The sequence below is a fragment of the Odocoileus virginianus genome, chromosome 2 (genome assembly GCF_023699985.2).
Source record: "Odocoileus virginianus isolate 20LAN1187 ecotype Illinois chromosome 2, Ovbor_1.2, whole genome shotgun sequence".
Taxonomy (NCBI): Eukaryota; Metazoa; Chordata; class Mammalia; order Artiodactyla; family Cervidae; genus Odocoileus; species Odocoileus virginianus.
In genome coordinates, this window is record NC_069675.1 from 31,369,016 (window position 1) to 31,382,408 (window position 13,393).

Sequence of the window (13,393 nt, forward strand, 5' to 3'; positions counted from 1 at the left end):
AATCATCAAGCAACTTGTAGAAAGGCCTATTTTTGAAAAATATTTTCAGAAGAGTTTGTAGTAACTTAAAAAAAATACATATATTCTCACTTATTAGATCACCTTCAAGGATCAAAGTTATGTCTCACATTTCTGTATTCATCCACTAGAGAGAATTTATTCACTTAACAATTTTACTTCCTTTGTTAAATTAATGAAAGAACAAAACACATAGTTTCTTTTTGTTTTACAAAAGTGTTATACCAAAATATGAAATAAAGAAATATGGCAGAACATTAAAAAATAGTTCATCAAAGATTTCAATTAAATAACCTATTATCTGGCATGATTAAAACACAGTTTGAATTTCACCTGACTTTTCAGGAAAATATATGCTGCAGAGAGGGGGAAAACATGTATTTTTTTTTAATGTATTTTCAAATAAAAAAATGTATATGTACTTAGGTAGTTGCTAAACCTAATAGCATTATTTTGTCTGAGAAGAAATGCTTCATAAGCTCCTGAGGGACAGGAATTCACATGTCTTCCTTCATTTCTCCCATGTGAAATTTCATTATGAATCTAAAATTTTCAAAATGGCCCAAACTGTATTCAACATTAAAGGAGAAGCAGCAACACCTTCAGAGCTACGAAATTCAGGATAATGCGATTAAATTGCATTTATGGAGGGGTAAATGGCTCAAACAATCTGAGGTGTTGAAGTGAAAATTATCTAAAATGAAAGCGACAATCAAAAAGTACTCCTACAGATCTTAGTCTGATAGAGAACACAAAAGAACAGAAAGATACTTGAGCACATTTCTGAAGTGTGGAATATTAGCCTTGGGGAATAGAAGAAACCAATTTTTGCTAAAACAAACTCATAATACATGGGAGACACTTGTGCTGTCATGTAAACACAAATCATATAGTGATTTGAGAATGAATGTCTGAATGTTATTTTCTTGTTGGGTCTTATTGAATGTAGATTAAAAAAAAAAACAGTCTCAAGTTGATTAACATTTGCTGGAATAAATGTTTTTCTAGTTCAAATGGAGTATTTATTGAATGCTATAAAACAAGCATTGCAGAGCTGATTAGCACGCTAATGAGATGAACTATGGAATGCAAAGAAGTAGAAAAAAATCAAGATCCATAGATAGAGCTCCCGTTTTAAACTTATTGAGCATTAGTGTAGGTTTTCAAACTGTCCAGAAAATTGAAGATGTATGGGATGAATAAGGATTTTTTAAGCCTTAAGTAGGGATTTGGCCAATTGTCAGAAATGAAAATTTTACTGGCCAGAGAGGTCTGTTCTCATTTATAGGTGGAATTAGAATTCTTTTGAGTGTGATAACGAGATCTAATACCTTCACATCCTCTCTCAATCTGTCCATTGCAGAAAAGAGCGTCTGAGATGAGGTCTGGAAGCCGCCCATTTAGATCAACGGATGCCAGGCAGCCTTGAAAGCCCTCCTTGGCATGGACGAGCTTTGGCAATGATTTGTATGTTTCTTTGGCCACTCCTCCTATATACAAGTCACCTGTGGGAAGACAAAATTTGGGTCACAAAAGTAACTTGTCATTGACTTTAACCAACAGTAGGACAGGAAAAATAAATAGTAAGGTTTAGTTTTCATTAACTTAATTTTCAAAATTAATAAAATTTATAACTAGATATTTTCTTAAAAGCACAAAACAGTAGAAGTGTTTGACTGATACATCAGCACTAGAAGAAATTTCTAGAAGCTAGTTCCACAGAAAACTAAGTGGGATCAATACAGTGTGGTCAAATGGAATGAACATGGGCCATGAAGAGGCCCCTGAATTAAAATCCAAGTCACTATTTACCAACTCCATGGCTTTGAGCACTTGCAAAAAAATTTCTCTGATAGTTATTAAGCTCATTTCTTCAATGGGAACAATAAAGTACATCCTATAAAGTCTGTGAGGATTAAATGAGATAAAATAATGGAGAGTATCAGAATAAAAATATGTAGTAAATATTAGAAGGTGCTATTATTATCAAATCTTAGAGAATTCTAGACTTTTCTGTTAGCTAGAAGCTCAACAAATTCTAAATGTCTAATGTCTAAAATTGCCTTTCCTATTATGCTTAAATCTATTATCCTTGCTTGTACCTATCTTATTCACCAACTCAATCCCATAGTAGACTGTATATACCTGAATATTCCACCCCTTTTCAGGTATTTATTTATTTATTTATTTATAGGTAAAGGTATACCACTTTGAATTCGTTATGCTGTTCTGGATCATTTAACAAGGCATCAATAACTTTTCCCCAATTTTATTACAGTTTCTAGTTGGACATTTTGGTTTGCTTTCTCATCTTCATGTCTCTAGGTTTGAGACTTCCGAACTTAATGAACCACAACTTAAAAAGTGAGATTGTAATCCAAGTTTGATTCTATTTCCTTTCTATCACCATTATCTAGATAGCACTGAATAGACATAACTGACTGACTCTAGTAGACACTTAATCAATGCAAAACATAAGGAGGTTGACCATAAATTTTCTTGATTACTCATGTTTTTAAGTCCTGGTAACATATTCTATTTAGCTACTTACTTCTCTGAGTTTACATTGTCATTTGAATTTTGTCTCACATTAACCATTTTATTTAACTCTCATGACACCTGATACCTTCTCCCACTGTAACACAAAACTCCTACATTCTTAACGTTTTCCCAGCCCCTCTGTATTGTTTTCATGAGACCTGGGGCTGAGGAGAACTACAGGCTGAGGCTCACTCTGGTTGTTGAGCCATGAGTAATAAAATCCTTGGTGTCTGACCCAGAAACTGTGTCTCTTGTCACCATCCACAAAACAGTAATAAGCTATCTTGGTAAGTAGGGTAAAAAGCAACACATAGAATATTCCTGGGCTGTATTGATGATGAGTAAACTGAGCTTGTTTAAAGTCATTGAGCCATAAAAACTGAGAACTTAGGTCCCTGACCCACTAACTAGAGCTCTAAATACTAAACTAGGATGCCATAGATCCTCCATAATTTGTACTGAAGGTACTGGGTATGCTTACTTCTGCTACTTCTTAAACAGAAGAAAACACCTATTGATTATTAACCAAGATTCCTAATATCAAAGGATGCCATGCTTTTTGTCTAAAGTAGGATACTATCTTTGAAATATGATTTTTTCTTCCATATTTCCTTTCTCTTAGTCTTTACTCCCACATTTCAAGTGATTGTGTTTCACTTGTCTCAGAGAAGGGACATGGATCAAAAATCAAAGGCACAAAGTTGTCCTTATGTATTTGATCTTTAAAATTCAAGACTTTTAAAGGAGTGAAATAGAATATAATGGCAATTACATGAGATAAGTAAAGCTTTCCTGTCCCTTGTGTGGGCAAGCAGGAGAGACGTTGGAGAAGTGTGAACATAGTCATTCCCAAAAAGAGGACATGGTGTTCTGATGTGAGGTCTGGTGGAGGTCAAAACCTCAAGTAGGCCGAGGAAAGTAAGAGAACCCAGAAGCAGCAATGGAATCTTCAAGAAGAAAGAGCTGCAGGGTAGACTTAGACATGCTGAGAGCTTAGTGAGCCTCACAGAGCTTTCCATATCCCACATGGCATGGACGCAACAGAACAATTCCCAGACTAGCACAAAGACGAGCAGAAAAGGGCTGGTCTGAGGAGGGCTTCCCCAGGGGCGCAGACAGTAAAGAATCCTCTTGCAATGCAGGAGACCCAGGTTTGATCCCTGGGTCAGGAAGATCCCCTGGAGGAGGGCATGGCAACTCACTCCGGTATTCTTACCTGGAGGATCCCAGGGACAGAGGAGCCTGGCGGGCTACAGTCCTTAGAGATCACAGAGTCAGACTGAACTGAGAGACTAACACTGAGGAGGTTACTCACACAAAGAGCAAAGATGGTAAGTAGCAAGTCAGTGGGCACCCACGCTGTGAGTATAGATTATCTGAGACTAGCTCCTGTGCAGTCTCTCTCTAATCCCAGAATATTGGTTCAGTGCAAGTCTTCCACCTTCAAATAATCTAGATATAATCCCAGGGAAATGAAGGAATGAAAAGTTCCTGAGGTTAGATTTTCACTAAATCAAAGACTCAGACTCCAAACAGAAGCCAAGGTGAGCTCTAGAAAAACAGAGACAAGTGCACTTTGTTGCTCATCTGAGATAGTGGACTGATTTATACTGTTAGATGTCAAATGCAAGGACCTACTTCCTATATGCATGTGCTGAAATAAATTTGTTAGGAAATTTCGGTTTTCCTCTAGCCCTACTGAATGTAGTATTAGAGAACAGTGGTAACTGAATGAATTCTTGGCACTGCTTCAGGCTGTAGAACTTAGCACTCAAACTTCTGTATGGGATGCTATATAAATGATAACCAATCTTCTTCTTTTTCAATTTCTTTTAAATTTATTTATTTTATTTTTTGACTGTACCACATGGCATGTGGGATCTTGGTTCCTCGACCAAGGATCAAACCCACGTCCCCTATATTGGAAGCTCGGAGTCTTAACCATTGGACCGCCAGGGAAGTCCCTCCTCTTTCTTACTGTAACCTCCTCGAGGATAGAGACTGTGTCTTTGTTTTGAATTCTCCCTCAGTGCCTAGTACTGGGTTATAAGCACAGCGGGCACTAAATGCTGTCAGTCAGCTGATGGACTGAAGTCACGTAGAAAAGAATCAGAAAAGAATGAATGGCAAGGCAGCACACGGGGAGAGAGCTAATTCTAAAACGCACTTACTTCCATTCCCCACTTCCTACTATGTCTTACTTTTATCCTATTAGCATGCTTACTTTCCCAAATAACTTTTTAAAGCTTATTGAAAAGAAGTAGTAATCTTTCTCTTGTGCTGTTGAAGAGCAGAAAATATTGATTCAAACCATGCAGGATACAAGCCTCGGACAAAGCAAGGTGGATGAGTTTGGCTTTATAAGCAGGGGATCCATTCTCATTTTCATTACTGAAGCTGCACTTAGCACTGCCACTTAATACAAGTCTTTATAAACTCTTCATATAGCAGATGGTGGTCTTAAGTCCCCCGGTGGGTTTCCATAGGAAGAGAACAAAGGAAACCTTTAAGTGGCTTGAGCCTTGTGTAGCATTAGCACTTCATCAAAGATGCAGCTTCTCCTTTTGATTCTTAAGGTGATGGAAGGAAAATGACCCATTAGCGATAATGGGATCTTGAAGGCAAAATCCTGTGCATGGAAAGGAAGCTGGGTTTTTTTTTAAAGATCCAGTGTGTGAATGATACCCAGGATGGACATCTAGTAAGAGTCAGTTTCCTGTGGACTTGAAGCTATGCTCTCACTCTTTCTTCAAGCTATGAGTGACTGGTTGATTTTCATTAGTATTCTTTAAGTAGGCCATATACAGAACTGACAAGGAAATGATGGAGCTGGGGCAAAAGAAAATACAAAGAACATGTACAAAGCCAGATCTATATCAAGAAACCCTTATCTTTGTCACTAGTGTGGAATGCATGTGTGTAGGGGGTGTGTTTAACAGTCCTCTCTCAAGAATATTATCTGTAGAATGACCTGAAATGATACCACAAGTATCTGTTTTCCAGTAGCTGGGCAGTTATGAGCAGAAAATAGTGTACAAGCTTTTTAGTTATATCTGGCTACAGACCCTGGTTTTGCCATTTACTGATTGCCTCAGTGTAGGAACATTAAGTTATACAACTTTTTCAAGAGTCAGATTTTTCATCTGTGAAATGGGTTAATAATGCCTACCCTGTAAGGCTGTGAGGATCACAGAGAATGCATGCAAGCATTGGGCACAGAGTGGACTCAGCACATGACTGATACTGGTATGGCAGTGTTGGTGTGTGTGGTAAGAATTATCCATCGACAGTGCACCTCGTTCTACGCTGACTTGCACTGAAAAATACAGAAGAATACAAAGTCTAAGTTCTCCCCTTGTTTCTAGTATAATTAGAGTGGTAAGATATGAACACACAAGTCTTATTTTCCTTGACTTAGTTTAGAGGCATTTGTGTACTTGAAGTGTGCCTTGCACTATCCAAGAAGCAGCTTGAGAGGATTCTTTGATATACTCCATTTGAAACCCAGCAGCATTAAACCTGGTAGCATAAACAGGACAGTTGCTAATGCATATCTTTTAATCTGACATAAACAGACTGAGACAGAAGAATTCTGTGAAGACCAAGGGCCAGGATGTAAGGTTCAGGCTAAATGTGTTTTATAAAATCAGAGAAATAGAAGGATTTTATGGACATTGATTATAAGCTGGAGTAATATGAAAGAGTTTAGATCAAAAGAAAATATAGGATACCTAACTTTCAGTTCAGTTTAGTTCAGTTCAGTTGCTCAGTCGTGTCCGACTCTTTGCGACCCCATGAATTGCAGCATGCCAGGCCTCCCTATCCATCACCAACTCCCAGAGTCTACCCAAACTCTTGCCCATCGAGTCGGTGATGCCATCCAACCATCTCATCCTCTGTCGTCCCCTTCTCCTCCTGCCCCCAATCCTTCCCAGCATCAGGGTCTTTTCCAATGAGTCAACTCTTCGCATCAGGTGGCCAAAGTATTGGAGTTTCAGCTTCAACATCAGTCCTTCTGATGAACACCCAGGACTGATTTCCTTTAGGATGGACTGGTTGGATCTCCTTGCAGTCCAAGGGACTCTCAAGGTCTTCTCCAACACCACAGTTCAAAAGCATCAATTTTTCTTTGGGATGATATAAATGCACGCACCAAACATGAGGAATAGCACAAATATACCAGGAAGACAAAATTAAAACAGCATTCAAGAAAGAACACAAAAGGCCAGAATGGACTAGAAAAGAAGAATTTTCAAAAGGACCATAGTAAATAATGTTGGATAAGAAAAGTCAAAGGAAAGCCTTGAGTAACATCATAGAATTTGTGACTATTTTTTTTCCCAAAGGCGATGAGAAGTCCAAAAATATAAGACATGCAGTCTAGGAGATGAGAGCATGTGAAATAGCAATAATCTGGAAAGAAGAGAAGAAATTGTATTTAACATTCAACATGTGTAATTTGAGTAGGAGTGTCCTTTAGGAATCAGATGATATGAACCGGGTCTCAGGGATGCTGGGCCTGGAAGACCTGGCTTGGGAGCCATCAACCAGAAGCAGATAGATGAAGTGGTGTAAGAAGTTTTCTCTTTTCTTAAAACAGGGAGCATAAGGCAGTTAGAGCAAGGACTTGGAGTGTGTCTTCCAAAAGCAGAATGTAAGCATCAAGGTGTAATTAGTTCTTTGACTCAGCTTTCCTGTTTATTCATATGCATTTTTTAGTGCCTCAAACATCTCAGTTTCATTTTAATTAAAAACAGCATACATAAAAAGAACAACTGCTTTGTAGATCTGAATAGCTAAAACTCTAGGAAAACTTAAGGAGGCTCCCGCAATCTCTTGTAAGTGGCATATTGGTGGGGGAAAAGGTGAAACACACACTATCTTACTTTCCAACTGGCCAGACTGGAAGAGTTTCTAGAGGCTTTGCTTAGAGGATTTGACCTTGTTCAGCAAAACTGGAGACTGTGCTAACTTTCCTCTCAATTCTTGCTCTAATTGGCTAATAGAAAAAGTACAACCAGGCTGGGCTAGTTTCTTGGAGTTATTCTGCAGGAAATATGGCCTTCCTTACCTTTGGGAACAATCAAACTCCACCTTCTTCCACCCCCCATCTCCACTGATTTGTATCTCTCTCTTCAATTTTCATCTTTTGTTGCATATCCATACATGAATATCTTCAGGTTATATCTAGACCATGTAAGTTAACACAGGCTTTCTTGGGGAGAAAAAATAAACACAAAACTATTTTTATAACAGGTGTACCCTGTTAGATAGAAGGAAAAACTCATCTCTAGTCTCTGAAGAAAAAACACTCACTTTATGCTTTTTCTGGGGAGAAAGCCGATGTTACTATTTTCTGTGATTGTTTAAATAAATGATGTTAAATTACGGAAAGCAAAAGCATGGGAAGTTGTTAATATTTCTCTAACACATTTGAGCTTAAGAGGAGACAAATGGAAGCTTTAATAACAAAGCACACATTGGATTGAACAACAAACACTACTCAAAATCACATCTGAGTTGAGGGCAGAACACATCATCATTATGAAGTCAAAACTGATGATCCAAGTGGGTTTTTTAGTCTGAGACACTAGATCTGTGTCTTTTAAACATCTCTATGGGAAATCAGGTTGCTTTTAGAAATTCCTTGTTGAAGAGATGCTCAGTGGTCACCAGTTTGCCTTCTTAGTTATCCTTTAACATTTATATACCTTAGCCTTCCTTGTTGCATAAAAGATTTAATCCTAGAATAACTTGTTTTTACTTCTGTAGGAAATAGCTGTAAATCCTAATCTTTATGCTCATCCCGGCTTTCTAATTTCAGCCTAAAAATAAAACATCACACGTGCATCCCAATGTTCATCGCAGCACTGTTTATAATAGCCAGGACATGGAAGCAACCTAGATGCCCATCAGCAGACGAATGGATAAGGAAGCTGTGGTACATATACACCATGGAATATTACTCAGCCATTAAAAAGAATTCATTTGAATCAGTTCTAATGAGATGGATGAAACTGGAGCCCATTATACAAAGTGAAGTAAGTCAGAAAGATAAAGACCAATACAGTATACTAACGCATATATATGGAATTTAGAAAGATGGTAACGATAACCCTATATGCAAAACAGAAAAAGAGACACAGATGTACAGAACAGAATTTTGGACTCTGTGGGAGAAGGCGAGGGTGGGATGTTTTGAGAGAACAGCATCGAAACATGTATATTATCAAGGGTGAAAGAGATCACCAGCCCAGGTTGATGCATGAGACAAGTGCTCGGGCCTGGTGCACTGGGAAGACCCAGAGGGATCGGGTGGAGAGGGAGGTGGGAGAGGGGATCAGGATGGGGAATACATGTAAATCCATGGCTGATTCATGTCAATGTATGACAAAAACCACTACAATATTGTTAAGTAATTAGCCTCCAACTAATAAAAATAAATAAAAATAAAAATAAACCATCATCTTTCCTATCTCCCCCTACTGGGAAATGAGTTCTAGACTACCATGTTTTATAGCAGTCACGTTTCTAGTCTCCCAGTCCTGAAGGAAACCAACCCTGAATATTCATTGGAAGGACTGAGGCTGAACCTGAAGCTACAATACTTTGGTATCTGATGGGAAAAGCCATTTCACTGGCAAAGACCTTGACACCGGGAAAGACTGAACGCAAAAGAAGGGGGCAGCAGAGGAAAAGCTGGTTAGGCAGCATCACCGACTCACTGAACAAGAACCTGAGCAAACTCCAGGAGATAGCGAAGGACAGGGGAGACTGGTGTGCTGCAACCCATGGGGTCGCAAAGTCAGACACAACTGAACAGCTGCACAACTGTGATCTTGACCGAAGTTATTTTCAAAACCATTTCCATTCCATTCTGTTTCTCACACCTTCCATTCAAATTACTGCCAAGCACTTTGGTGTTGATGACTTGACTTTGCCAATACTTCTGTCTGTGCCTCCATTTCCCTTTCCTTTTCCAATTCTAATCTCCCTTTCACCATGTACACCCTTCACGCAATAACCTATCATCTGGTGGAACCCACCTGCATGCTCATTGACTGATCTCACAAACACAAAGTCAATTTGCTTCTATAATCATAAATGTTAGGTATCTAAATTCCAACAAGTGGATAGAATTCTTACGACTTCCAAATTTGATTTTTAGATATGACAGCTACTTTTCACTTGCCTCTCACAAAGAAATAAGTAGAACGCCTGCATTCACCTATGACCCAGTGTAATACTTGCGTATGAATAGGTGGGGGGGCTCCAAGAAAATTGGAGTTCAGACTTTAGTGTTTCCTTGTAGTGAGGCTTTAAGACATTGACATTATAGTTATGGACAAGACAGACAATGCTTTCGACACTCTGAAATTTCTGTTTCTAGCTGATATTTTTGGTACAAAATTGAAAGTTTTTGAAAAGTATGATTGTAAAACTTAATTTCTTTGTGTGTTTGGCCAACAGACTCTAAGGAAAAGCCGGTGGACATGCTAAACGGGAAATAATAAAGTGAAATTGCTACGGAGGAGCATGCAGTAATCCATTATTAAACCACACTATGTCAGTGGCGAGGTGGCAGATGGGGTGCGAGTTCAGGCATATCAGTTCTTGTCAAGCTAACTTTGTCTCATGATCAGTGAGTTTACCTTTGGGTTAAAAACAGGGTTCAGGTATTTTCGTTGTTTTTCCATTTTCCCATCCGAGTGACAACCAGTTTAGAAACCGCAGATATCCTTTAGCAGCAAACAATCCTGTCTCAGTTTCAGGTTTCGTTTTCCATTCCCTGGCTGTTGCTCTCTGGGACTGCCTGCTGCCTTGCAGAAATTCCTTGTCTTGCACATACTGTCACACCTGACGTGCACAGACCTCTGTGTGAACGGTGCTTTGCCATCTCTTGTTTCAATTGATTCTCATACCAAATCTTCACAATAAGCAGGAAGGGGTTACTATCCCCACCTGACGGGTGAGGAAACAACCCTCCTGAAAAGGTAAGTGACCTCCCAAGGCAATTCAACCACTCCCAGGAGAGTAACATTGGCCCCAGCTGACCTCTCTCCCCACCGCAACACACGGCCTCCTAGTTTTACTAAAAACCTTCTCAGCGACAGGAAGAGAATGGGTAGGAGAGGAGTTTAGAAATGACTGAACTAGAGATTGACAGAGACTTATAACTAGGGGACCCATAAGAGGACCTGCCCAAATGTGTAGCTTTCCTGAGAAGTTGAGGAGCTCTGGATAAATGTGAGCTTACTTTCTTTTTCAAAATAACTTTTATTATTTCAAAGACATTTTCTTTTCCTATTTAAAAATGAATGCACACTTTTTTGGGGTGGGGAAGATCTAGCAGGGTACAGAGTAAGTATAAAAGGAAGGTTCTTCCCCATCATAATGGCCTGTTTAATGCAGGTCAAAAATGGCACCGGCTCTCAACTTAGATATAGGGGGAAGTCACCAGGGTTTTCTGGAGAGCTTGAAAGGGCAAAGTGATACAAAGCCCACAGAAAAGCTTTACAGACATTGTCAAAAAGCTTCCAAAATATTATGAGCTTCAGGGTCAAATAAAACTCTTATTTTTTACTTAGATACCTGAACTTTTCTGTATTTTTTTCAAAGAATGAATTGCTTCTGTGCTTAAAGGATGGAATATTCTCAATCAGGTCATCAAATTCCACTGGACCAGTATAAAATTCCTTAGGGCAGGTCCCCAAATATTTTGTTCTTCCAATATTTAAATCACCCTTAAGGAGACATGCAGAGTTAACAGCAATGATCAAAAAGTGGGGCTGGATGTGCAGGGAACTTTCCGTTAAAGCTGGGAGAATGGAGGGCTTTAACAGTTGAATGCACTAGCCAACAGCCTGCTGGAACAAGCTGATGATGGAAGAACAGGCTAATCTCCAATCATCCAATCAAATCCTATATTTGCTTGGGCCTGCTTTAGGCATCTATAAATGCAAATGTTCTATGGAATACATATTAAGGACACAGAGCAAGTAAAATAGTTGGCTGTCGTATTTGAGGAAGACTTCAGGGGCTAAGGAAACAGACCCAATATATAGGCTCTATACAAGGCATAGAGATGGGAAGAGAATGTGGAAAGCAAAAGGGAAAATATCCAATTATTTTGCAATTACCAGAAGTGACATTTTCAGTGCTACCACACGACACAGATATTATAGCAAGGTCAAATGTTCTGAAGAACTACATTTTACACAAGGGAAGAAATATTTTCTTTTATTACATGACATTTTTCTCTAAGATTTTTCCATGAACCAGAGTAGAAGGATGGTTTGGGGATGATTCAAGTGCATTATATTTATTGTGCACTTTAATTCCATTATTGTTACATTGTGATATAAATAAAATAGTTATATAACTCAAACCATAATGAAGAATCAGATCATCAGGCATTACCCTAGATTCTCATTAGGAGTACACAACCTAGACCTCTGGCATGCGCAGTTCACAAAAGAGTCTGTGCTCCTAGGAGAATCTAATGCTGTCGCTGATGTGACAGGAGGCACGGGCAGGAATGTGAGTGATGGCAAGTGGCTGTAAAAACAGTTGAAACTTCATTCTGCTCACCTGCCGTTCACCTCCTGTTGTGCAGCCTGCTTCCTAAAAGGCCAAGAACTGGTACTAGTACATGGCCCCAGGGATTGGGGACCCTTGTCATAGATAACTTGTTTTGTGTTTTCTGCAGTTAAGGGATACAGAATTGCTGTGTTATAGATATAGTACATTAGTACAGGACTTTGAAGAGCTTGAAGAAGTCTTTATACAGCCTCTGACCTCCACAGAGAAACCAGTAGTGGAATCTAAACAGTGAGTGTGTGGAAGGGGAATGGTGGAGTTCAGACAGAACCCAGCACAGTCTGGCTAGGAATGCTAATATCCAGCCTCTAAGAAACCTGGGAATACCAGCTGGGCTGTCCTGTACCAGGGCAGTTATGAGACAGCGGCCTATGAGAATGTTGCCAATGCTTGTCATATCCAGGTAGGCCTTACAAACCCCTTGCCTTATAAACATCTGGGCTTTAAAGAACACACTGGCTGAGCTTCTGCACAGTTGTGAGAATTAAATGAGATCTTATGAGTAAAATACTCATAAGAGTTCATGGGATACGATCAGCCCTCAGAAATGGCTAAAATAATTATTACTGTTATTTGATTTTACTATCATTACTGTTTAGGTGAGATGTTTAACTTTCCTAAATCTCAGTTTCATCATCTACAATGTGAATAAGTACAGCAGCCTTACCAATTAGCAACAAAAAAAATAAGGGAATAATATATGCAAATCTTGTAGCTCGTGCTTAGTGAAAAGCAGATGATGATGAAGATGGTATGGGGGACCTTGCCTAAGGATACACAGAAATAAATGGTAGAGATTTTATTTCACCAAGTCTGTCTGACCCCACGCCTGAACCTTAATTACAAAGCTTTATTGCTTCTTGCATTACCCTTAAGAAAAACCACAATAATTAATTGCAAAGGCCAAGGAAGGGCCCCTTTTAAGAACAGACACAGAAAACCATATTAATGTGGCATTAACAGGAAAGCCTGATTGACCTAATTCGGTTCTGAAGTAGCACTGGAGGCCCCCTCCATTTTATGAAAATGATGGACCAGCAGCAGCGCAGTGGCATTAGCAATGTGCTTTCCTAGTGAGTAAAGACAGAAGAACCAGCTTTGCAGCATCTCTACAGTAGTAGGGGTGACTTTGTACTATGCCCACCCAATTTTCCAGTCTATTCCAATTTTGACCTATGGCTCTGGACAAACTGTTCAAGGTCAAGGGTAGAAGCTAGTTGTTCTGTGAGTCACA

General features: G+C 39.1%; 1 protein-coding gene across 22 annotated transcripts in view; it reads right to left on the reverse strand.

The window, feature by feature from the left end:
* The window catches only part of NRXN1 (neurexin 1), a 1,158,212-nt gene that overhangs the window by 573,881 nt on the left and 570,938 nt on the right, over positions 1 to 13,393 (reverse strand). For all 22 annotated transcript variants that reach the window (XM_070478134.1, XM_070478125.1, XM_070478138.1 and 19 more), the window contains one exon: positions 1,350 to 1,523. In XM_070478134.1, the coding sequence (XP_070334235.1) occupies positions 1,350 to 1,523 (174 nt within the window). The remainder of the gene's footprint in view (positions 1 to 1,349; positions 1,524 to 13,393) is intronic.